The sequence below is a fragment of the Papaver somniferum genome, chromosome 1, assembly GCF_003573695.1.
Source record: "Papaver somniferum cultivar HN1 chromosome 1, ASM357369v1, whole genome shotgun sequence".
NCBI classification, from domain to species: Eukaryota; Viridiplantae; Streptophyta; class Magnoliopsida; order Ranunculales; family Papaveraceae; genus Papaver; species Papaver somniferum.
In genome coordinates this window covers 226,245,060-226,269,803 of record NC_039358.1, presented here as the reverse complement: position 1 = coordinate 226,269,803, position 24,744 = coordinate 226,245,060, and the positions used below count along the sequence as shown (strand labels likewise).

Here is a 24,744-nt window from a genome sequence, read left to right as displayed (position 1 = left end):
TGAATAGGCTCAAGCGATACCTCAGATGCACTAGGCTTGAGTCCCAAGTTAGGGACTTCTACTGGGGATAATTGACAATCTCTACCCCCAAATTTAGGGTAATCACTATTCTCCGTAAGACCTTTAACTATGGCTTGAATTTCTTCTAGTTCACTACCCCCAAACTTAGAGTTTTGGGTATCTCTACATAAACTAGTCACAATATTCCTAATTTCTAAACCATCCGGTTCCTGAAAAAGGTCAATTGCTTTCTCTGAGTTATAATCAGGTGGTTCATCCTCTAAATTCTTTTGAGGTGTACTAGCTATAGGACTTAGATGTTTCATATCCTCTATGGTCATCCCTAGGGTTTCCTTATTGTGTTGAAGCACGGTTACTGGCCTAATTTCATAATCACTATCCAAATCGGAAGTTATAGGCAAAATCTCAGATGGGCCTACAAATGCATAATTGGGGTCCAACTTAGGAGGATCTTTAGGCTCTTCGAAATAAGGGCTTAAGGTAGATTCGGTAGCTAGTAATAGTTCAAACCTAGATTTCCATCTATCAGTATCTAACATAGGAATAGAATCCAACAGAGCATTTACTTGTTCAATGTTGCTATCATCGTCGAAATCCATGCTAAAACGGGCTAGACAACTCTCTAATGGATCTTCCGATTCGGTGTTTGGTACAGACTTCGGAACTAAGGTTCCTATCATGTTGACCTCTTCAATGCACGTGTCATCTAGCTCAGAATGTAGCTTATTGACATTAAAAATATTCAACTCAATAGTCATATTACCAAAAGATAGATTCATAATACCATTTCGACAGTTTATGATCGCATTAGATGTGGCTAAAAACGGGCGACCTAAAATCACTGGTATTTGGTTCTCTGGGTCAGGGACAGGTTGGGTATCTAGGATAATAAAATCCACTGGATAAATAAACTTGTCAACCTCTATGAGAACATCTTCGATCACACCACGGGGAATTTTAACGGACCTATCAGCTAACTGAAGTGTCATCTGTGTAGGTTTCATCTCACCAAGTCCTAGCTTAAGGTACACATGGTATGGAAGTAAGTTCACACTGGCTCCTAAGTCAAGCAACGCTTTCTCAACACGGTACTTACCTATTGTACAAGCAATGGTAGGGGACCCTGGGTCTTTATACTTAGGAGTAGTGGTATTCTGAATAATAGAACTCACGTGACTAGCTATGAAGGCTTTCTTCTGGACACTGAGCTTACGCTTTCGCGTACACAAGTCCTTAAGGAACTTGGCATAAGAGGGAATCTGCCTAATTGCATCTAATAATGGAAGGTTGATATTAACCTACTTAAAAACCTCCAATATATCATTAAAGTTGGACTCCCTCTTAGTCGGAACTAGCAGCTGGGGGAACGGGGCTCTGGGAACAAAGCCGGGCTCATCAGGACCCTCATTGGTCTCTTTGGAGACTCTATCAGTCTCCTCATTTTCTGGCTCATAAGGGTGAACTACAGCATGTTCACTATCAGGCATGGCAACCTTGTTGTCTACTTTCTTTCCACTCCTAAGGGTTGTGACAGCATTCACATGATGGTACGATTTCTCCCCTTTGGGATTAGGCTCAGTATGACTAGGGAACTTTCCATCTTCTCTCTCACTTATAAACTTAGCTATTTGTCCTACTTGAAGTCTTAATTCGGCAATACTTTGAGAAGTATTCTTCAATTCTTGCCTAGTTTCTTGTTGAAAGCTCATGTGGTTCTTTGATAGCATTATGAGATTTTCCTCTAAGGCAGAGATGTTTTTCTCGGAAATGTTCTGAAACTGAGTTTGACCCGAAGAGTTCTTAAAACCAAATCCTGGGGGAGGCTGAGAATTACTAGACTGTCCTTGATTATGACCCTTAGACCAAGAAAAATTAGGATGGTTTCTCCAACCAGGATTGTAGGTCTCTGAGTATGGGTCAATCTTCTGACGGTTCTCAAACCTAGCATTGTTATAGACAGCATGAGCTTGCTCTTCACTAACCTGACCTTCCCAAAATGAATTATCGGGCTCTATTCCACAACTAGAGACTTGAGAGGCTCTATTAGGTTCAACAAGGGACCTATTTTTAGACTGACCCATTTCCAAAGCTTCTAACCTTCTAGACAAAGCAGCAAACTTAGCATCAGACGCAAAACTCGTATCTACCACATTGGTGCTACTTCTATTGACCAAGAGTCTTTTAGGGGGTTCAACACAAGATTCCCACTGTTGGGATTTTTCAGCGATAACTTCTAAGAAGGTAAAAGCATCATCAGCACTTTTACTAGTGAACTCACCAGCGCACATAGACTCAACCATGGCTTTGGTCGAATAGTCTAAACCATCATAAATAATTTGTACGAGTTTCATCTTATCAAATCCATGGTGGGGACACTGAGATAGGAGATCATTGAATCTCTCTAAAAATCTATAAAGAGACTCTCCCTCTTGTTGCACACTAGCACTAATTGTTTGCCTAACAGCTGCAGTTTTATGCTTAGGGTAGAATTTCATATAGAAAGCGACAATAAGTTCCTGCCATGTTTCAATGGATTCAGATGGTAGGTTGTTCAGCCAGGTCTTGGCTTTATCTCTCAAGGAAAAGGGAAACATCTTAAGTTTCAAGACTTCATCAGTAAGGTCTTTTATTCTAATTGTCCCACAAATTTCCTCAAAGTCCCTAATATGGAAATAAGGGTTCTCATCATCCTTTCCTAAGAATATAGGTATCATTTGGAGAGTACTAGGTTTTATCTCGAAATTAGCCGTAGTGGCTGGCAATTTAATGCACGAAGCTCGGTTGGTCCTAGTTGGGAACATGTAATCTTTCAAAGTTGCCATCTTAGGCACAATTGGAGTACTAGGGGTACTCCTCTCACTCAGAGATAAATTCTCAAAACTGAAGTTTCCAAAAACAGGGCTCTCAAAAGAACAATCTTCGAGCTCCCTGCTTAAATCAGAAGAACTACTAGGTTTTTCGCTAATCAATCGACCTAGAGTATCTCTTTTCCAAGCCCTATTAACAAAATCGGGCATACACTAAAAAAAATCAAAAAGAAATAAAAATCCTAACAGGAAGGTTCTAGCAATCACACAGCAGGCTGACTCGACTTTACCACAGCAAACCTAGAGAGTTCTAGCAAACAACAAGCATGATGGCTCACTTAGATTGTTTCTAGACCAGCTTCTATCTCTCGAAGGGGAATTCGTTACAATTTAAGCAAACCCCTCTGGAATCAATCCGAGTCAAAGTAAATTGAATCGAGGCGAGGGAAGCTTAGTGGAGCTTTGATACCCAAGGCCTCACCGCAGTACAAGGCGGCGCAGTCACGCATTCAACTCACAGAAACCGTCATGAACTTCGAAGTATGCTAAAAGAATAACCAATATCCTTCGAAAATTTTTCCTAACAAGCTCGATACCCTATAGGTCTCTTTCTAATCAGATTTTAAAGCTTGGGTTCGCGTTAGGTTTTGTTCTCCTAAAGCGGGCAAGAAGGGAGCGGTGATGAAATCCGAACCCTTATCTTGTTTAGGCCAGGCCTTTCCCTTTACTAGGAAAATAAAGACAGTCCAAATTCGTCCTCAATCAATGATCACCTTAAGGAATACAGTAACTCGCTTGCAGGGGATTCGCGAGTGTTTCGATTGGACTTACCTCCCGTACCAGACGGGGGATGAACCGTTGTCGTCGACTCGGGCCACGACTCCTATGCCGTGTGCGAACCCGAGGGGCCGAGGTGATATTGTAATCACCGTCCTTCCCTGCACACAGTTTGTATTTAACTACCCTTCCGTAGGGTTTAAAAAAATAATAATAATAAAGTCCAAGAGTCCAGTCCAAAGTCCAAATAAAGTAAAGTGCAAAAGAAAAAGAAAAATAACCTAAAAAAAATATTAAAAAAAATCTCTCTCTTTTTTTTTCTCTTCTATATATAAAACAAAAAAAAGAAAATTCCTCTTTCGCTCCTTCCGCTTTAAGCTTTTCCTTCCAAGGTCCTTAGTACTCCACTTCGAACCTGCAAATCAAAGACAAAAAGAAACGTAAAAAGGAAAAAAAATAATAAACCTAAAAAAAAAATTCTACCTAAGCATAGGTCCGCGTCGGCGGCGCCAAAAACTTGATGTATTTTCAAATGTTGTTGTAGACAGTGGTAAAAACTAGGTTCTTTCGAACTTGTGAAGGTAACTTTTTTTTTAGATTTAATTAAATTGTAAAGAAAATAACAAAGTGATTGAAATATTTTTGGAGGAAACTGGGGCTAAGGATTTCACTTTTCTACCATTTAAATTGATATTTCTAATATTTATTATGCAAATTTTTCCTTTAAAATAATTTTAATTATTGCTAAAACTGATTTTTTTAAATAATAACTGTAAGTTAAAAGCATGGAATATCAAAAACTCTAAGTCAAGCATAATCCATCAATCAAGATAACAATTATTTAATAAAAATCTTTGGAAAAATCCTATAACTCAAGGCAAATAATTAAATAAATTTAATTGCATAAATAATAAAAATAGAAATTACCAATTTTTTATTGGTGGAATTGCTTCCTCCGTCGCCCCAGAGAATAAGTTAGCTCATCATGGTGTAATACATCTCAAAAGATTTTATTAATGCTCACAAGTTGATTACAAATGATGAAAGAACAAGAAAATCAATTTATGACCGTCCTTTGCAACACACAAGAAACGTCTGAAAAGAACGGCACATGAGAAGTGCAGTTGACGCTGTTGTGAAATCACGGGAAAGGAATAGGGAATTGTCGCAGTTCAGCGACACTCCTCTACGACTTTCCTGGTTGGTCTTTGTTCTTCGTGTTCTTAGCTGAGCAGCAGAACTCTTCTTGCTGTCGACCCTTTCCTTCGATTCTCTCGGCTCTAACTCTCTCCCTATGACTTGCTAACCCTTCCAAACTCTTTTGCCTTGTATTTATAGTGTTTTAGGACCAAAATATCCGACCATTACTTGCGTATATTCTCCATTTAATCCGTCATTGCTCGCTTCCCTTAGTTAACGATAATTTCCAATTATAACTTTGTCACACGTAAACTTTGATCCTGCACGCTCTAGTAAGCCTTATACATGCCTCATAAGTCATCCAACTCCTCCAAAACACTTCCATGCACAACCAAAACACACACAACACCGTGTACAGGCCGTGTTCACTCCGTGTAGCTCTGTTTTGAGCTCGAGAATCAAATCGATATTTCCAGACAATTCCGATCAAATTCGACACCCAAACTATCTTCCTTAGGATAAATCACATCTTTCTACCAAAATTCAGCCATTGAATCGACCTACCACTACTTCATTTCTTCGATCGAAAATTCTCCTGTGTGTGAACATTTTTCCCGCCAATTTTGAGAATTTGAATTGTTGAAGAAGGTGCCCCTTATCCTGGACTGGGGTGCGAATAGCAGATGCCTTGGGGTGACCTGGGGGTGCCCCTTAGTAATTAGGTTACCCCTTATCCAAACTTGGGAGTCCGAATAACACGTGCCCTCCGGGTGCCAAAATCAACTTTTCGAGCCGAATTTTCTTAAAATATTTATTTCCAAAAAATACCTACAAATACATAAAATAACAAAATTAGTACAAAATCGAGTGCCAACAATATATAGTATTGAGATCAAATTAGACACAAAAATGTGTCTATCATGTATTCCTTAAGGTGAGTCATTGATTGAGGACGAATTTGGACTGTTTTTAAATTCCTAGTAAAGGGAAAGGCCTGGCCAATACAAGATAAGGGTTTGGATTTCATCACCGCTCCCTTCTTGCCCGCCTTAGGAAAACAAAACCTAACGCGAACCCAAGATTTAAATTTGGAATAGAACGAGACCGATAGGGTAACGAGCTTAATAGGAAACTCGTTCGAAAAATATTGGTTTCTCTTTAAGCACACTCCAAAGTTCATGATGGTTTCTGTGAGTTGAATGCGTGACTGCGCCGCCTTGTGATAGCGGTGAGGCCTTGGGTATCAAAGCTCCACTGAGCTTCCCTTGCCTCAATTCAACTTACTTTGACTCGGATTGATTCCAGAGGGGTTTGCTTAAATTGTAACGAATTCCCTTTCGAAAGATAGAAGTTGGTCTAGAAACAATCTAAGTGGAGCCATCATGCTTTTTGTTTGCTAGATTTTATAGGTTTGATTTGGTCGAGTCAGCCTTGTTTGTGATTGTGTAGAATTCCCTTGCAATTAAGAATGTCGACCTGGTATGATAGAAGCCAATAAAATGAATATCGACCTGAATTTGAATATGAACATCATCAGTTTTATTACCATGTTGGGAATAGTGGTTGGGAACGCCAAACTTTTCAAGGTTATGGTTCATACCATTGTGAGCCCAATCACTATCCTCACAACCATCAGTCATACGAGAAAAATTCTGCTAATTCCTCTTTACTTGAGTCGACACGTAAGTTAGCTGAGACATCACGTAAGTTCGCTGAAATGAATAACTTAGTTATGGACGAAAATAATGCAATCAGTGAAATTTCTTTACCTGATTTCCTAGATTACGTCAGGAATTCATGTGAGTCGGCCTAAAAGCTTTTGTTAGAGACCCACAATAGAACTTCTCTAAAAGATCTAAATTTCCAAAATAGTGTTTCCAATTTTACCCTTGATGTAAATAGTGAATATTTGCCTAATTTAGAGGACGAGGTTAGAATAAAAGACACTACTTATTTAGATAAGGTTCAATCATCTTCGTACTATGATGATGAGGATAGCAGTAATGAAGAATCTGAAATATGTAGGCATAGTGATCAGGAGTCTAGTAATCCAATTGAGTTGTATAGTGATTATATTATTTCTAGTTCAAATCCAAATAATTTTTATGATTATTCACCTATTCAAAAGGAAGAGGATTTGATTAGGTATACCACCGTTTTAGATGATGTAGTTTTTCCTTTTGATTACGAAGCCGATAGTGGGTTAGAGGAACGGGTTCATTTCGAAAATACTGTTTTATAGTCTAGCGACTTAGAAACAATAGTCTTGGAAGAAGAAGATAGACCCGTAGAGATAAGTAAAGATGCACTACCTGATAATAACTTAGAAGAATCTCTTGAATATTTTAAGGACTTTGAAGATACGGAAATTCAAGAAATAATTAGAGGTCTATCTAGAGACACTGAAAACTCTAAGTTTGGGGGTGATTATCACTTCCCTAGTGCCTTACCTTTAACTCTCAGAAAGTCCCCACACTTAGGACTTGATATCTGTGCCTCGACTATTTTACAAGATTACCTTCATACTCGTTTTCCCGAGCCTAATGATGTCCATGAAGGAGTTCAGTTATTAGAAACCCATCCTCTGGTTGATGTGGTTTGCTCAGGATATGATACCCAGATTGACTTTGTTTTCCCACAAAATAGTTTTCTTCCAACTGTGGGAACGTTTCAAATGAGTCGAATATTAAGTTCTGAGACTAAGCCTAAGTACTTTAGGTTAATAGAATCGACACATTTTCCTAAGAATGACCACTACTCTCACTGTGGTCAACTATGTAAGTCATATCTGATTGACTTAGAGGATCCTCAATTATTTAGGTTATTACTTCGTGATTCTAAGTTCGTATTTGAGTTTTTACAGACTCTAAGACCTAGTGATTCGGATCCCATCTATAAAGAAACGCATCCAATGAAAATATTCTATTTAGACCCTTTCATAGGACCTGAACCGCAATTAGCGATAGTTTTCAGGAAACTAGGTAAGGGCATGCTATTCTTGTCCATTTTCTTGGTTCACTGCAGTTTCCTATGGTCATCTCTATTTGGTTTTGAAGACCCACAGTTATTTCGACTGTTACTTTATGGTTCGAGTTGACCAATCCTTTTCTAAGTCTGGCTGAAGACTTTAAACTTAGCACTTCTTGGGAGGTAACCCAATCTCATGCAACACGGTAATATCCTTCCTTAACTCATTTGCTTCAAATAGTAACCGTTTCTCCTTGTTCATGCTTTTAATTTCATCTTTAGAACATTGAGGACAATGTTAGATTTAAGTTTGGGGGTATGGGAGAAACTTTTTAGTTGCAATTATTAAACTCCAGAACCTAGAAATTTATGCATATTAAGGTTTGCACTAACTAATCTAAGTGGATGGAAGCATCTTGGTTGTAGGAGTTGAGGAACCAATCTGATTAGATGGAAACATCTATAGAGTCTATTCATAAAAGCACAGAGCTCAGGTGTTAGAAATAACATGATAGTTGCACCATATCTCGTTGAGTCCTTTTCATTTCTTTTTTTCATTTTATTTTTTCATTTTAAACTATGTTTCTCTAAGTGATTAGGTGGGGCACACGATTCAAGTTGTTACCACTGCTAGGGTGAATTAGACTGACTGAGTTACTAAAAAAAAAAAAAAAAGACCGGACCAGTTAGACCAATCGGAATAAGTATTAACACTTGGATAGCAATATGCGTGTGTTCTCCCTGTTTCCGTCGCCTAAGCAAGCGTGGAATGCAGGACCCGTGGGAACTATCGTGTAATCTGCTGACAAGAAGCATGCGCTTGGATCCAAAAGATCTATTCATGCCGTTATGAAAAAAAAAATGGTTATTGTTATGTGTAGTCAACTGCTGGTTCCCTTGTATTTGCCAGTTTGTTGATCTAGATTTAAGTTATTGACCACTGGTTCCCTTGTATATGCCAGTGTGTTAATATTAGTCAGACCGGTATCTCAGTCATTTAGGTTAGGTTCATCTTGGCAGAGGCCTTCAGACAGATATGGGAAACACCGTTCACTTTTCAACCATCTACATTTTTCTTTTTCCATCTTCTTAATCTTTTCATGTGATTAGTCTGACTCCGAGTATGATGTCCATCGTGAAACTATCTTAGTAGAGCTCTGTCACTTATATGAATTTTAGTATGCTTGAGTGCAAACTCGTATACAGCAATTGGAATTTCGCGTCAGGGTACTTCCTCCTGTAATTAATAAGTATGCCAACCAAGGAGGTTCTTTAGTGCTTTCCAAGGTTCTGCGTAGATAGCTAGGGTCTTGAGTATTGGTTTTTGTGGGTACACCTCTGATAAACCCACCCGAGATTAACTCGGTCACTTTTCAAGAATAAATTTTGCTCGAGGACTAGCAAATAATAAGTTTGGGGGTGTTGATAGACGCATTTATGTGTCTAATATGTCTCTATTGTATGTATTGTTAGTGCTCAATTTTGTATTAATTGTGTTCTTTTATGTCTTTGTAGGAATTATTAGAGAAATAATCCCTTGCGGCGAAATGGGCTCAAAAATGTGGCATTTGGACCTCCGTTGATAGTATACCGGAAGCGCCCCAGCAGTGGACCGGAAGTACCCCAGAAATACCCCGGAGGAACCTCGAAAAAGTGCGGAAAACATCCCAGAAAAATTACTAAAGGGACCCATGTTTTGGTTATTTCCACCCCAAGAAGTCTATTTCAACCCCAATTGCTATTTGCACCCCTGAACTGGATAGGGGAAGGTCTTCAACAAATTCAAATTCTTTTTTTTGGCGGGAAATTTTTCTTCTTCCCTGGCAGAATTTCGTTCGAGATTTTGATGGATCTGTTGGGAGATTAAAGAGCTGAAACTTAATGGGTATATGTGATATGAGTATAAGAAGATATTATGGTGGTTGGGATCGATCAACTTTGGCCAGAAAATCAATTCCCGATCAAAACAGGAGAGAAGAATATCGGTTTCATTTTTGGAAAGAAAATCACGTAAAAGATGCTGCATGGTTGTGGAGTTAAGACCAGATACTTTCCTAGGTTGCGTATCAATCAGTTTCTGAAGATTTTCAAGGAAATTAACGTACACAGAGAAAGAAATAAGAAATTATTCTCAAAAATAATTTTCTTCACTGTGAACATTTTTGAGGAGTTATGGCGAGATTAAATGAGGCTTAGGAGTATAAATAGGTTACTATTATCACAGAGAAGGGTTTCGAGAGTTGGGAGGAGAGAAGGAACGCTGCAGAATCGAGAACCATGATTTCTCTCTGCTGCTGCTGCCGCCATTGATGAAGATGAAGAACACGAAGAACGGACTCGCAGCAACAGTCGTTTATCAACAGTGTCTAAGACGCACACATGTGGGTCGTAGTTAGTCGTACAACAACAGTTATCATTTATCGTTCTTCTTGTAACAGCTGAACAGCGCCTTTGCAACAGTTATTTCTGTTGCGATTTTTCTGTTCAATTGTTTTACACCTTTTCATCATTTGTAAACCACTTTTTGAGAAATAAATAATTATTTTGAGAGCATTTTTACTATGATGAGCTAAAACCCAACACTGGGATGACGGAGGAGGCCAAACTTCACACTTGGGGTAATTTCATTAATTCTTTTTAAGACTTTTGCATTAATTTAAAATTGAAATATGATTTGAATTAATTGGTTGTTATTTAATTTGATGATGTATGCTTGGCTTAGGTGTTTTGATACATCATGCTTAGGACTTACAATCAATGTTTTGAAATCTACTTTGGCAAAATAAGAGTCCATATAATTTATGTTTTGAGCGATTATTGTTGAGAATAAATCATTGAGCCCTATGTTATGAAAATTGGCCGAATCATTAGTCCCAGTACCTCTAGCCCATTGTGACAAATATTGTGTATATATTTTTATTTTTAAATCTTTACAAGTCCGAGCAACGAACTTTTACTACCACTTTCAAAACTACAACAAAATGGATCTAAGTGGATGGAAACATTTTTGTTTTAGGAGCTGAGGAACCAATCTGACTAGATGGAAACATCTATAGAGTCTATTCATAAAAGCACAGAGCTCAGGTGTTAGAATTAACATGATAGTTTCGCCATATCTCGTCGAGTCCTTTTCACTTTCTATTTTTAGTTTTCTTTTATTTCAAGTGATTTGGTGGGGCACACGATTCAAGTTGTTACCTTTGCTAGGGTGAAATAGAGTGACTGAGTTACCTTTTCAAAAAAAAAAAATATTAGACCGGACCAGTTAGACCAATCGGAATAAGTATTAACACTTGGATAGCAATATGCGTGTGTTCTCCCTGTTTTCGTCGCCTAAGCAAGCGTGGAATGCAGGACCCGTGGGAACTATCGTGTAATCTGCTGACAAGAAGCATGCGCTTGGATCAAAAAGATCTATTCATGCCGTTAAGTTAAAAAAAATGGTTATTGTTCTGTGTAGTCAACTGCTGGTTCCCTTGTATTTGCCAGTTTGTTGATCTAGATTTAAGTTATTGACCGCTGGTTCCCTTGTATATGCCAGCAGTGTTGATATTAGTCAGACCGGTATCTCAGTCCATTAGGATAGGTTCATTTTGGCAGAGGCCTTCAGACAGATATGGGAAACGCCGTTCACTTAGTAAACATCAAAACCATCTATGTTTTTCTATATCCATCTTCTTGATCTATCCATATGATTAGTTTGACTCCGAATATGATGTCCATAGTGCAACTATCTGAGTAGAGCTCTGTCACTTATATATGAATTTTAGTATGCTTGAGTGCAAACTCGTGTACAACAATTGGAATTTCGCATCAGGGTACTTCCTCCTATAGTCAATGATTGTATGCCAACTAAGGAGATTCTTTAGTGCCTTCCAAGGTTCGTTGTAGATAGCTAGGGTCTGGAATATTAAGGTTTTGTGGGTATATCTCTTGTAAGCCCTCCCGAGACTATAACTCGGACACTAGGGCCACCTTGGGGTTTAAAGGCTTGTTGCATGCGCTATATGCAATCGACGATGCCTGCGACAGTGAGTTAGGATTTTATTTTCTATTTGATTTGCTCGGGACTAGCAAATAATAAGTTTGGGGGTATTTGATAGACGCATTTATGTGTCTAATATAGCCCAATTGTATATATTGTCAGTACCCATTTTTGTGCTTATTATGGTATTTTATTTATTTGTAGGTGTTTTTGGAAAAATAAGGTTTTGCGGCGAAAGTGACTGAAAATGTGGCATTTGGACCTCTGTAAACAGTGAACCAGAAGTACCCCGAAAGTATGCCGGATGCGCCCTAGAAATGCACCGGAAACGCCCCAAAAATGTGCTTGAGGAACCCAGAAAAATTACTATTTCCACTCCAATTGTTATTCGCACCCCAGCTCTGGTTAAGGGGCACCCTTCTTCTCAAATTCAAAAATAAATTTTGGCGGGAAATTTTCTTTATACACTGGTAGATTTTCCAGTCGATTTTTGAAGGTGTTATAAGGAGATTGAATCGCTGAAACTTAATGGGTATATGTGACATGGATATAAGAAGATATTGTGGTGGTTGGGATCGATCAAACTTGGCCAGATAATCGATTCTCGATTAAAGCAGGAAAGAAGAGATATCGGTTAAACTTGGAAAGAAAATTACGTAAAGATGCTACATGGGTTGTGGAAGTTAAGTGCAGATATTCTCTTAGGTTGCATATCAACAGATTGTGGAAATTATCAAGACAATTAACGCATGCAGAGAAAGAAAATAAGAAATTATTCCCAAGAATAATTTTCCTTTACCGTGAAGATTTTGAGGAATTAATGGCGAGATTTGATGTGCCTGGAATGTATAAATAGGACATACATGAGTCCTAGAAGGGTGGTCGAGAGTTGGGAGGAGAAGAGAGGAAGCTGCAGAGGAAGAACCACGAATTCTCTCTGCTGCTGCTGCTGTTTGTGATGAAGATGAAGAACATGAAGAACATGAAGAACGGACCTGCACCAGCAGTCGTTTTTCTACAATAATAACGACTCATACCAGTGGGTCGTAAATCAGGCAGTCTTATTTGCCACAGCGTTTGCGACAAGCTGCAGCAGTCTTATTTTGTCACTGAGGGTCGTAGGTCTCTGGTTTTATTGTATTTCTCATATTCTCATCATTTGTAAACCATTTTTGAGCCATAATAAATTATTTTGAGAGCATTTTTACTATGATGAGCTAAATCCCTCGTAACCAAGGCAATGGAGGAAGCTATTCACGCAACATAAATGGGTAACTATTTCATTTAATTATATAATTCACCTAATCGCTGCTTTTGCAGAGTTTTAAATTATTTGAATGATTGTCTTAATTATTTGTTATTCAGTTTGATAGGTTATGCTTGGTTTAATCTCTTGATAATCTATGCTTAAGGTTTACAAATAATGTTTGAGAATCTGTATGATTGATAGTGAATTAAAGATAAAAGAGGACTTAAGAATTGAATAGAGTTTTGAAATATTTATCATTCAATTTTGCATAATAGTGGAATCTAGTGTCTTGGTTACCTCTCGCACCCATTGTTAATAATTTTGTATATAACTTTATTAAATCTTTAAATTTATCCTTCACAAGCCCGAGAGTTTGAACCTCATTACTACAACCCACGAAAAATCATTAATCAATACTCTGGATACAACCAATTATTCCTAGAAGAAGAAGATCAGCAACATACAACATTCTATACACCGCACGGCCTCTATTGCTACGTAAGAATGCCCTTTGGACTTCTAAACGCAGGGGCAACCTACCAAAGAATGGTGGATGCAATTTTCAAACCGTGGATTGGAAGTACACTGGAAGTATATGTGGATGATATGCTCGTCAAAAGAAAGCTACGCAAAGATCATCACCAAGACAGGATCATACATGCTTTCAGGTTAGAATTCAAGGGGCATACCAACAACATAGTTGAATATGAAGCAGTGGTGCATGCCCTTAAGTTTATAATAGAAATGGGCATAACTGACTTACGTCTGACAAGCGATTCACAGCTGGTCATCCGACAAATAGGGTTGCAATATAATGTTTATGATAAAACATTGTCAGCATACATGGAACTCTAATTTGCAATATAATGTTTATGATAAACACATTTTTGTGTCTAATTTGTCCTCAATGTCCGTATTGTTGGAACTCTATTTTTGTACTAATATTGTGTTTTTATGTATTTTTAGGAAATAAACATTTTTGGAAAATTCGGCTCGAAAAGTTGATTTTGGCACCCGGAGGACAAGTGTTATTCGGACTCTCGCTTTTGGATAAGGGGTAACCTAATTACTAAGGGGCACCCCAGGTCACCCCCAAGGCAGGTGCTATTCGTACCCCTACTCTGGATAGGGGGCTACCAGTTTCTTCCCCATTTGAAACGATTTTGGCGGGAAATTTCTAAACAGTTCTGGCAGAATTTCGATCGTCAAAATGAAGGGGTTATGGGTCGATTCAATGGCTGAAATTTGGTATAGAGATGTGATATAGGTTAAGGAACATAGTATGGGTGACATGATCGATCAAATTTGGCTGGAATTTTCGGTATGATTCACACACCCAAAACAGAGCACGTGGACTGTAACACGAGCAAAATTGAAGTTCTTGTGTGCATGGGGGAGTTCTGCTGGCGTTGGAAGAGTGTTGAGGCGTGAATAAGTCGAATTGGAGCGTGCTGGACCAGATAAAACGCGTGAAAAGCTAAAACAGGAAAGAAAATATCCGAAAATATTTTCTTTCACTGCCGAGGATTTGTGGAGTTATGGAGGAGATTCGATGCATGCTTCGGGTTTAAATAGAGTCCTTGGAGGTCAGAGAAAGGTTGTCGAGAGTCTGGGGGGCTGAGGAGAGCCAGAGAAGAAGAAATTCGAGTTTTCCCAAACTCGGTTTCTGCTGCTACTGCTGCTGATGAACATGAAGAACACGAAGAACAGACCAGCAACATCAATCGTTTTTCTACAGTGATAACGACTCACATCTGTGGGTCGTACATCAGACAGACTTATTTGCTACAGCATTTGCGACACAGCTGCAGCAGTCTTATTTTGTCACTGTGGGTCGTAGTTCTCTGGTTTTATTGTATTTCTCATATTCTCATCATTTGTAAACCATTTTTGAGCCATAATAAATTATTTTGAGAGCATTTTTACTATGATGAGCTAAATCCCTCGTAACCAAGGCAATGGAGGAAGCTATTCACGCAACATAAATGGGTAACTATTTCATTTAATTATATAATTCACCTAATCGCTGCTTTTGCAGAGTTTTAAATTATTTGAATGATTGTCTTAATTATTTGTTATTCAGTTTGATAGGTTATGCTTGGTTTAATCTCTTGATAATCTATGCTTAAGGTTTACAAATAATGTTTGAGAATCTGTATGATTGATAGTGAATTAAAGATAAAAGAGGACTTAAGAATTGAATAGAGTTTTGAAATATTTATCATTCAATTTTGCATAATAGTGGAATCTAGTGTCTTGGTTACCTCTCGCACCCATTGTTAATAATTTTGTATATAATTTTATTAAACCTTTAAATTTAATCTTCACAAATCTTTGAGTTCGAATCCTATTTACTACAACAATGAACCCTAGAAAATCTTTAATCACATACCGGTAGCTATATGGTGGTGTATATGGAAAGAGCGAAATGCAAGAACCTTCGATAATAAAAACAAAATCTTGGCAAGCCTCATAAGAGATATCAACTTACAAGCATTCTTTTGGGCTGAATCGAATACAAGAATGTTAGGGATTACGGAAAATATGGTGATCTCTTTATGGGATTCATTATACCGGCCTCAATAATTTTTGTGTTTGTTTTCTTGGGTAGCCGAATCCCCTTTCGGTTCCCCTTTTTTGTTTGGTTATAATCATTGGGTTAAGGTACTCCCCTTAAGTTCCTTTTTTAAATGAAATTTCTATTTGACCGATCAAAAAAAATAAAATAAAATTGACATGTCGAAAACTTTCAACAGGGTAAGCTAGAATTTTTTGATAAAAAATTTAAAATCCTTTGGCTTTAGTGAGGATATATTTGTGCCAATTGATCCTTTATCAATGGATTTCTGCATCCTCTATAGTTGCCCTTTTATATGCGAAACTTGCGAAGAATTTAATCCTTCAAGGGGCATTAGGCAGGGGATCCATTGTCCCTCTTGTTCATACCGTGTATGAAAGCTCTTTTCTTGCTCCTAATTCACTAAGAAGATTTTTTTTTATCAAGGTATCAAATTGACAAAAACTGCTCCCCCAATCTAATACATGTTCTTTGCCGGTGACTGTTTAATTTATTGTTTAAGGAAAATAATTTAAGTAGTTGTTAGAATTTGTTAAATGTCATAATTAAATATTTTAAGCTCGACTTCAGGCCAAACATCTGTTTTTTTTTTGTTTTTTTTGTAAAAAAGTACACAACAAACATAAAGGCGTTATATACAGGATTCTGAAAAAAAAAAAAGAGATCTTAAAGACATTAGGTGCTCTTTTTATGAATCAGTGTAAGCTTTAATCCTTTGATAATGTAGTTGAAAAAATGGAACAAAAGAGTTACCAATTAGGCCGGCAAAGTTGTACCGCAACCTAGTACAATGGTTATGATTAATCTGTTTTATCAAACATGCCCTTCTCCAATATGGGTTTCTTTGTGTTATCAAAATAATAACTGATAAAATTAATGCTTTACTTTGAAGTTGGGTTATATGCAGATCAATGTGAAGTTATCACAAGTGAGATTCATTTATTTATTTTGCATGAGTTGGTTTTCCTCCTTTTTTTTGTTGCAAATAAATTGCAAAAGTTAAGAAGAGGCTCATCAATGGGAAATGACGAGCTGAAAATCATGCCTAATAATAATAAAAATTGTATGTATTTTGCCGGTATCGAGGTTTTATTTGTTCACTTGAGCAGATATATTCATGCGTTGTTGCGTCAAAATCAAAAAGGAGCCATCTTCAGAGTGAAAATATTAAACGTTGGGCTAAGGAGAATCTCTAGTTGTTACCTCTTTTATGTTTCCAGGCTCTCTTTTGTCAGAATTCTTTATATTTTCAATTTTCGGGTCATATCTACTGTACTCAACTTAGTGCGGAATCAGGGAACAATCTTTTTTTTTTTTTTGTTAGAAACTGGGTTTTTACTTTTCGTTTTCCAGGATACAATTCTATCTTCCCTTTTCTTTCAATCTATTAGCGAATCAACTACATAAACGACCACTCAAATTTAAAATGCTGTTGGAAATCCCAACTCCCATGACTCCATCGTTCATATTGAAGCTTAGCACTGGGCCTTACACATTGCCGGAACACTCACTTTTTCTCTCAAATAAATGAAATAATGACCACTGTGACTAGGGAAAGAAACAATTTCCACGAGCTTCTGGCAAGGGATACTATGGTCATGGAAACAGTAACTAATATCATGATGGTATAAATGATCCAGACACAGTAATTAATGATGCTTGTAATCTCAGTTAAGACAACAATTTGGTTTTGTATGAATAATACTCACCCGATTATCGCTTCTAACCAAGGGTTTAGTCCAACTATCCGTGCAATCACTGTATGGAGTGCAATGGTGGAAACTCGGAAGTGGTTCAATCTAGGGTCATACGACTCATACCTATTGTACTCAACTTAGTGTGGAACCAGGGAACAATCTTTCTTGTTAGAAACATAGTTTTCTTTATTATTATTATTTTATTTTATTTCAGTATCTTTTAGTTTTACTTAAAAGCACAATCGAGAGTCGAAGAAACAGATCAAAATATCAGCATTAAGTTTCGTACACTTTTTTTCAAATTCTTGCTCACTCTAAATTAAAAAAACATGAACATAAGCCATGCATGAAAGCTTTAAAAGAAAAATGAAGACAAAAAAATACACAAAATTGATTAAAAAGACCAAAATCAACAATTCTTGGGTGAAAAGGACATTTAGATTTTAATATTGTTTAAATGGACAAAAATTTAAAAATAGTCAGGATGTAAACATTTTCATCCTACCCATTTTCAAATATTTTCTTATTTTTAATTTATACTAGGATGCATCCAGTTTCATCCTTGCTATTTTTTAAGTTTAAGTCAGGATGAATCCAGTTTCATCCTTGCTATTTTTTTAAGTTTAAGTCATGATGAATCCAGTTTCATCCTTACTATTTTTTGGTGTCCATTTCACCCATACAAATTTTTACTCGTCCATATGAATCATTTTTTAAATATATTTGGACAAATGACCCATTTTCCGAAGAAAATAAGGGGAAGTTAATTATTAAACAAATCAAAGAATCTTCATAAACTTTTGTTGCATCATCTTTGCCGATCCCCAACTTTAGAAAGCATGCGCTGCTGCTGTCTGCTTCTCCTGATGAGTTATCTCTCTGAAAGAGGCATCTAAACTGCAACCCCAAACACTCTGAAACAGATCTTGGCTTGTCATGTTTCCTACAGGGGAGAAAGGGCCAAAAAGTTCTACACCAAAGCAAGTCTGATTAGGATATATTCTCTGCGCGAACTTTGCACTTGTATCCTCTGCCCAAACCCTCTTTAACATATCTTCAATTGTAATATCTCTAACAGGGGAGAAAGGGCCAAGAAGTTTTTCACCAAAGCAAGTCTGATTAGGATATATTCTCTGCTCCAATTTTGCACTTGTTGTCGCTTCTGGCAATTCACGCATATCGGGCGCAAAGTAAGGATGCTTCAGAGCCTCCATAGCTGTTGGTCTGTTTTTTGGATCCCAAGAACAAAGGGATTTAATCAGATCTATAGCCTCGTGACTAGCAGATGGTATCATTGTAGAAATACCATATGGATGTACTTGAGGAAACTTGTAACCACACCAATTGGCAAGTTGTATTCCTTCTGCCCACGACTCAGAAGTAAAAGATTTTCGGCCTATTAGTCTTATTGGGAATGTGTACAAAATCATTTCAAAAGTGAGCGTTTAAAGGTATACCTTCCTACTCTAATCTCAACAACTCAATCTAGTTTTATTAAAGGAAGACAAATTCTTGATGGAATTTTGATAGCAGATGAATGTGTGGATTCTAGACTTCGTCAAAAATTATCGGGGTTGGTTTGCAAGCTTGATTTTGAAAAGGCGTTTGATAAAGTGAATTGGAATTTTTTAAATGAATTTTTGTGCAAAATGGGGTTTGGTGGTGTTTGGAGGGTTGGATTAGAAATTGTTTAACATTCTCAAAGTTCTCGGTTCTTGTTAATGGATCGTCTTTCGGTTATTTCGGTAGTGAAAAGGGACTTCGTCAAGGAGACCCTCTTTCTCCTTTTCTTTTTAATATTGTTTGTGAAGTCTTAAGTTGTATGTTGAGTAAAGCACAAGAACATGATCAAATCTCGGGTTTCTCCGTCAAGGAGGGGGGAACAAAAATAAATCACTTGAAATTTGCCGATGACACTATCATTTTTCTTGATGCTAAGAGAGAACAAGTTGATAACCTTCGCTACCTTCTTCTTTGTTTCGAGTTAACTTCTGGTTTGAAGATAAATTTCTTTCAAAGTAGCTTATTTGGAGTCGCGGTCGAGGAGGATGTTGAAAATTATGCTAACATGCTAGGATGCAAATATGCGAGTTTTCCTAGCATATATCTTGGCTTACCTTAGGGAGACAAGGTAGGAGGCACTCAAAAATGGGGAAAAACACTTGAAATTTGTGGCAAAATAGTTACTTCTTGGAATGGAAAACCAATAGCAACAGGAGGTAAGTTAACTCTCATCAAAAGTGTTTTAGCTAGTCTACCCATTTATTATCTCTCTATTTTTCTTGCTCCTTGATCCATAACTAAGAAAATTGATAGAATTGTGAGAAGTTTCTTATGGATTATGACAATAAGAAAAGAATTCATAATATTGGTTGGGAATTGTCTTCAAAACCAAAAGAAAAAGGTGGTGGTATAAGAAGAGCTAAGCAAGTGAACTCGGCTTTGCTAAAAAAATGGTGGTGGCGCTTTGGCGTGGAGAAAGATGCTTTATGGAGGAAGATCATAGCTTGAAGATTTCAATAAAAGTATTAGATTCAAGATTGGAGCGGGTAAGAAAACTAGATTTTGGGATGACTCTTGGCTTGGTGCAGGATGGTTATGTGATATGTTTCCTTTGGATTATGAAGCTTCAAGGACCAAGGAGGTCGTGGTGGCTAGTATGTATGAAGTTAGGGAAGATGGTGTACGGTGAGCGTTTATGTCTAGGAAAAGATATTCTCAAACTATGAAAAAAGACATTGAAGTTGATTATCACTTTTTTTCGGATTTGATGGATGATGGAATTGTTGTAGTTCAGTCATACCTTCTTCTCGACAGCTAGCTGACCTCTCCACCGAAGGACTTGCTTCTACTACCTTTTACAACTTGGCTTGTCAAATGATGCATTGTTTTCACCCTCCATCAGATTGAGGGGGAGTGTTGGCAGTATAAGTTTGTTTTCTTATTTATCCCGTGTAAAAAATGTGTTATTTGTAACTCGTCTTTATCTTTATTTACTGTCTTTGTTTTACAACTTCTAGGTTAGTGGTAGTTGTTATTTTTACTCTTGTTGTTTCTTTATATAGAACAATAACCTCTATAGATCTGTCAATAACATTTGCAGTTTCTTGCTTGTAGATCTTGTCGATGTTAAAAACTAATAGGTTGTATCTACATTCGAAATGCTCTATTCTGTTGAATATTTTCATAAATGTTTATCGCTATCCTGGGGGTAGGGGGTGGTAACTCCCGGATGTATTCGACCTGTATCGGTTACCAGAAAGTTTTATCGATGTGTAGCTTCCCATAGGGTTTGTTTCAAGAGATACCATTAATGGATACCTGTTGAAAGCGTCTATTGAAGATAGAAAGAAATCTCCAACAGGCATGAATTCCTCTTTAAATAGCGAAGGCCTTCTCCCATTTCAACACATCAAAAATCTATGTTTTCTATATAAGCAACATGAGACTCTAAATACTGTGTGTTTTTGGTTGGATCAAGGGAGTACAACTCTTGAATCCAACAACGTTGTTAGAGCTTCATCATATCCTAAAAGCATTATTCATTGACTAATTGCACTCGCCAATTATTTGGGAATGGTCGAAATATTTTCTAAAAAGAATCAAAAGGCTTTGAAGCTTAGTGACACAACATTCTTTTCTGTTCTCTGAATTTCATCCTCTGAGTACCCACTTTCCAACATATTCTTCTAAACAATTATGCCTTTTCTTTGACGAGTTGCTGATTTGATGTTGCATCATGACCGCGGTTTGGCTGATCATATTAGGTGAAAGCTTTATTTGGGTTATATGCAGATCAATGTGAAGTTATCAGGAGTGAGATTCATTTATTTATTTTGCATGAGTTGGTTTTCCTCCTTTTTCTGTTGGAAATAAATAGCAAAAGTTAAGAAGAGGCTCATCAATGGGAAATGACGAGCTGAAAATCATGCCTAATAATAATAAAAATTGTATGTATTTTGTCGGTATCGAGGTTTTATTTGTTCACTTGAGCAGATATATTCATGTGTTGTTGCGTCAAAATCAAAAAGGGGCCATCTTCAGAGTGAAAATATTAAACGTTGGGCTAAGGAGAATCTCTAGTTGTTACCTATTTTATGTTTCCAGGCTCTCTTTTGTCAGAATTCTTTATATTTTCAATTTTCGGGTCATATCTACTGTACTCAACTTAGTACGGAATCAGGGAACAATCTTTTTTTTTTTGTTAGAAACTGGGTTTTTACTTTTCGTTTTCCAGGATACAATTCTATCTTCCCTTTTCTTTCAATCTATTAGCGAATCAACTACATAAACGACCACTCAAATTTAAAATGCTGTTGGAAATCCCAACTCCCATGACTCCATCGTTCATATTGAAGCTTAGCACTGGGCCTTACACATTGCCGGAACACTCACTTTTTCTCTCAAATAAATGAAATAATGACCACTGTGACTAGGGAAAGAAACAATTTCCACGAGCTTCTGGCAAGGGATACTATGGTCATGGAAACAGTAACTAATATCATGATGGTATAAATGATCCAGACACAGTAATTAATGATGCTTGTAATCTCAGTTAAGACAACAATTTGGTTTTGTATGAATAATACTCACCCATAATACTCACCCGCTTATCGCTTCTAACCAAGGGTTTAGTCCAACTATCCGTGCAATCACTGTATGGAGTGCAATGGTGGAAACTCGGAAGTGGTTCAATCTAGGGTCATACGACTCGTACCTATTGTACTCAACTTAGTGTGGAACCAGGGAACAATCTTTCTTGTTAAAAACTTAGTTTTCTTTATTATTATTATTTTATTTTATTTCAGTATCTTTTAGTTTTACTTAAAAGCGCAATCGAGAGTCGAAGAAAGAGTATCAAAATATCAGCATTAAGTTTCGTACACTTTTTTTCAAATTCTTGCTCACTCTAAGTTAAAAAAGCATGAACATAAGCCATGCATGAAAGCTTTAAAAGAAAAACGAAGACAAAAATATACACAAAATTGGTTAAAAAGACCAAAATCAACAATTCTTGGGTAAAAAGGACATTTAGATTTTAATACTGTTTAAATGGACAAAAATTTAAAAATAGTCAGGATGTAAACAGTTTCATCCTATCCATTTTCAAATACTTTTTCTTATTTTTAATTTACATTAGGACGCATCCAGTTTCATCCTTGTTATTTTTTAAGTTTAAGTCAGGATGAAACTGGATTCATCCTTACTATTTTTTTGGTGTCCATTTCACCCATACAAATTTTTACTCGTCCATTTAAACCATGTTTTAAATATATTTGGACAAATGACCCATTTTCCGAAGAAAATAAGGGGAAGTTAATTATTAAACAAATCAAAGAATCTTCATAAACTTTTGTTGCATCATCTTTGCCGATCCCCAACTTTAGAAAGCATGCGCTGCTGCTGCTGTCTGCTTCTCCTGATGAGTTATCTCTCTGAAAGAGGCATCTAAACTGCAACCCCAAACACTCTCAAACAGATCTTGGCTTGTCATGTTTCCTACAGGGGAGAAAGGGCCAAAAAGTTCTACACCAAAGCAAGTCTGATTAGGATATATTCTCTGCGCGAACTTTGCACTTGTATCCTCTGCCCAAACCCTCTTTAACATATCTTCAAATGTAATATCTCTAACAGGGGAGAAAGGGCCAAGAAGTTTTTCACCAAAGCAAGTCTGATTAGGATATATTCTCTGCTCCAATTTTGCACTTGTTGTCGCTTCTGGCAATTCACGCATATCGGGCGCAAAGTAAGGATGCTTCAGAGCCTCCATAGCTGTTGGTCTGTTTTTTGGATCCCAGGAACAAAGGGATTTAATCAGATCTATAGCCTCATGACTAGCAGATGGTATCATTGTAGAAATACCATATGGATGTACTTGAGGAAACTTGTAACCACACCAATTGGCAAGTTGTATTCCTTCTGCCCACGACTCATAAGTTGGACTTCCGATTACACTGCAAATCTTATACAGCTGATCTGCTCGATTCTTACCAGGAAAAAGAGGACGAAACGAATACAGTTCGGCCATTATAGCCCCAACTGCCCACATATCAACAGCAGAGGTATACGAAACCGAGTTTAACAACACTTCAGGTGCGCGGTACATCCGTGTAGTAACATAATCTGAACACGGTGATTTAGAATCAATTTCCCTAGCTTGACCAAAATCCGCGATCTTTATTGAATCTCCATCTCTAGCGACCAGCAAGTTATCTGGTTTTAGATCTCGATGCATATATCCACCAGGACGATGCATCTGTGCAAGAGCTAGCAAGATTTGACGAGACCAGCGTCGTATCCGAGACTCCGAAAAAAGGCCTATCCTGTTCTCCAATAACCCGTTTAGTAACTCAGCATCCGTACAAAGATTGATCTTATCATGCATAAGGCGATACAGAGTAGATTCTTCGTAATCAAAGACCAAATATAACACCTGATTGTCAAAGATGAGTTTTCTGAGTCCGACGATATTCGGATCCCCATAGAGTTTAACCAATGCCCTGACTTCTGGAAGTTCAAGGCATTCTTCCAAGGACGAATATAATTTCTTCATCTCCTTTATTGCTACAATTTCAGAACCATCAGCACTTTGATTATCTATAGCTTTCCATACGTATCCGAAGGTTCCTTCGCCAACTTTATTAATCAGAGTATAACTACAATACTCCATGCTTATACCAAATCGTCGAAGAAAAACTTAATACGAACTTCAATTTTTCTTCTTCTCTTTACCTGAAACGGCTTCAATGAATTTACTTATCTGATGAAACATGAAAGAAAAGGAAAAAACTGATGAAACTCTTTATTTCAAGAAGCGGATCAAGAAACAATGAAAACTGGGATACAAGAGCTATATGCATGCGCCCATGTATATATAAGGGAAAAAAAAACTTATAGAGCTACTAGGAAACAGTGTTCGAGTCTATCTGGGTAATGTTTCCAGGCGGTACATAGCGTAATTCCAAATTTTGATATTTTGGAGAGAATACGGAAATTTGACCAGAATTAATAGTCGGTTCCTAGTTTTGACTTTTTTCGAACCCAAAACTCAAGTAAACTGTAAACCTAGTTCCAAGGTCAGAGTAGGTTGCGCTGTTCTGTTAATTGATGAAGCTCTGGTTCTCGTCAATGAAATACATAGATATTTGAATGTTGTATGATTCGGATGTAGTTTTTTACACTTATATTTTGCAATTCAGGCTGCTTGAATGCGGCAAAGAGACTCCTGGACGAGATGGTTAATTAGTAAAGGAAATGTAACCACATATAGTTGTATCATTCATGGCCACTGCCTACATGGTCAACATGATATTCAGATGCGTCTACTCGTTGATCATGATGGCATCTTTCACTATGTGACTCCGTTATTTTTTTTGTTATTAAACACTCTCTCTCCCTAAGTGAGTTAAATGATCTCTAGTTTACTTTCTTCTTTTTCTTTTTTTCTTTGTGTGTGTATGAACCCTTGTTAATTATGGCATGTTTCATATAGAGGCTAGTGTTCTGGTCCAAAATGGTTCACA

The 24,744-nt window shown here is 37.2% G+C and overlaps 1 protein-coding gene across 1 annotated transcript; it reads right to left on the bottom strand.

Moving 5' to 3' along the window:
• Window positions 1–22,604: 22,604 nt before the first annotated feature.
• LOC113362215 (cyclin-dependent kinase F-4-like) lies at window positions 22,605–23,891 on the bottom strand. The gene has a single exon (XM_026605169.1). The coding sequence runs from the start codon at window positions 23,889–23,891 to the stop codon at window positions 22,605–22,607; it is 1,287 nt and encodes a 428-aa protein (XP_026460954.1).
• Between the last annotated feature and the right edge of the window lie 853 nt (window positions 23,892–24,744).

Coding starts and splice junctions, on each gene's coding strand:
- LOC113362215 (XM_026605169.1), bottom strand. CDS start 23,891: ATGGAGTATTGTAGTTATACTCTGATTAATAAAGTTGGCGAAGGAACC.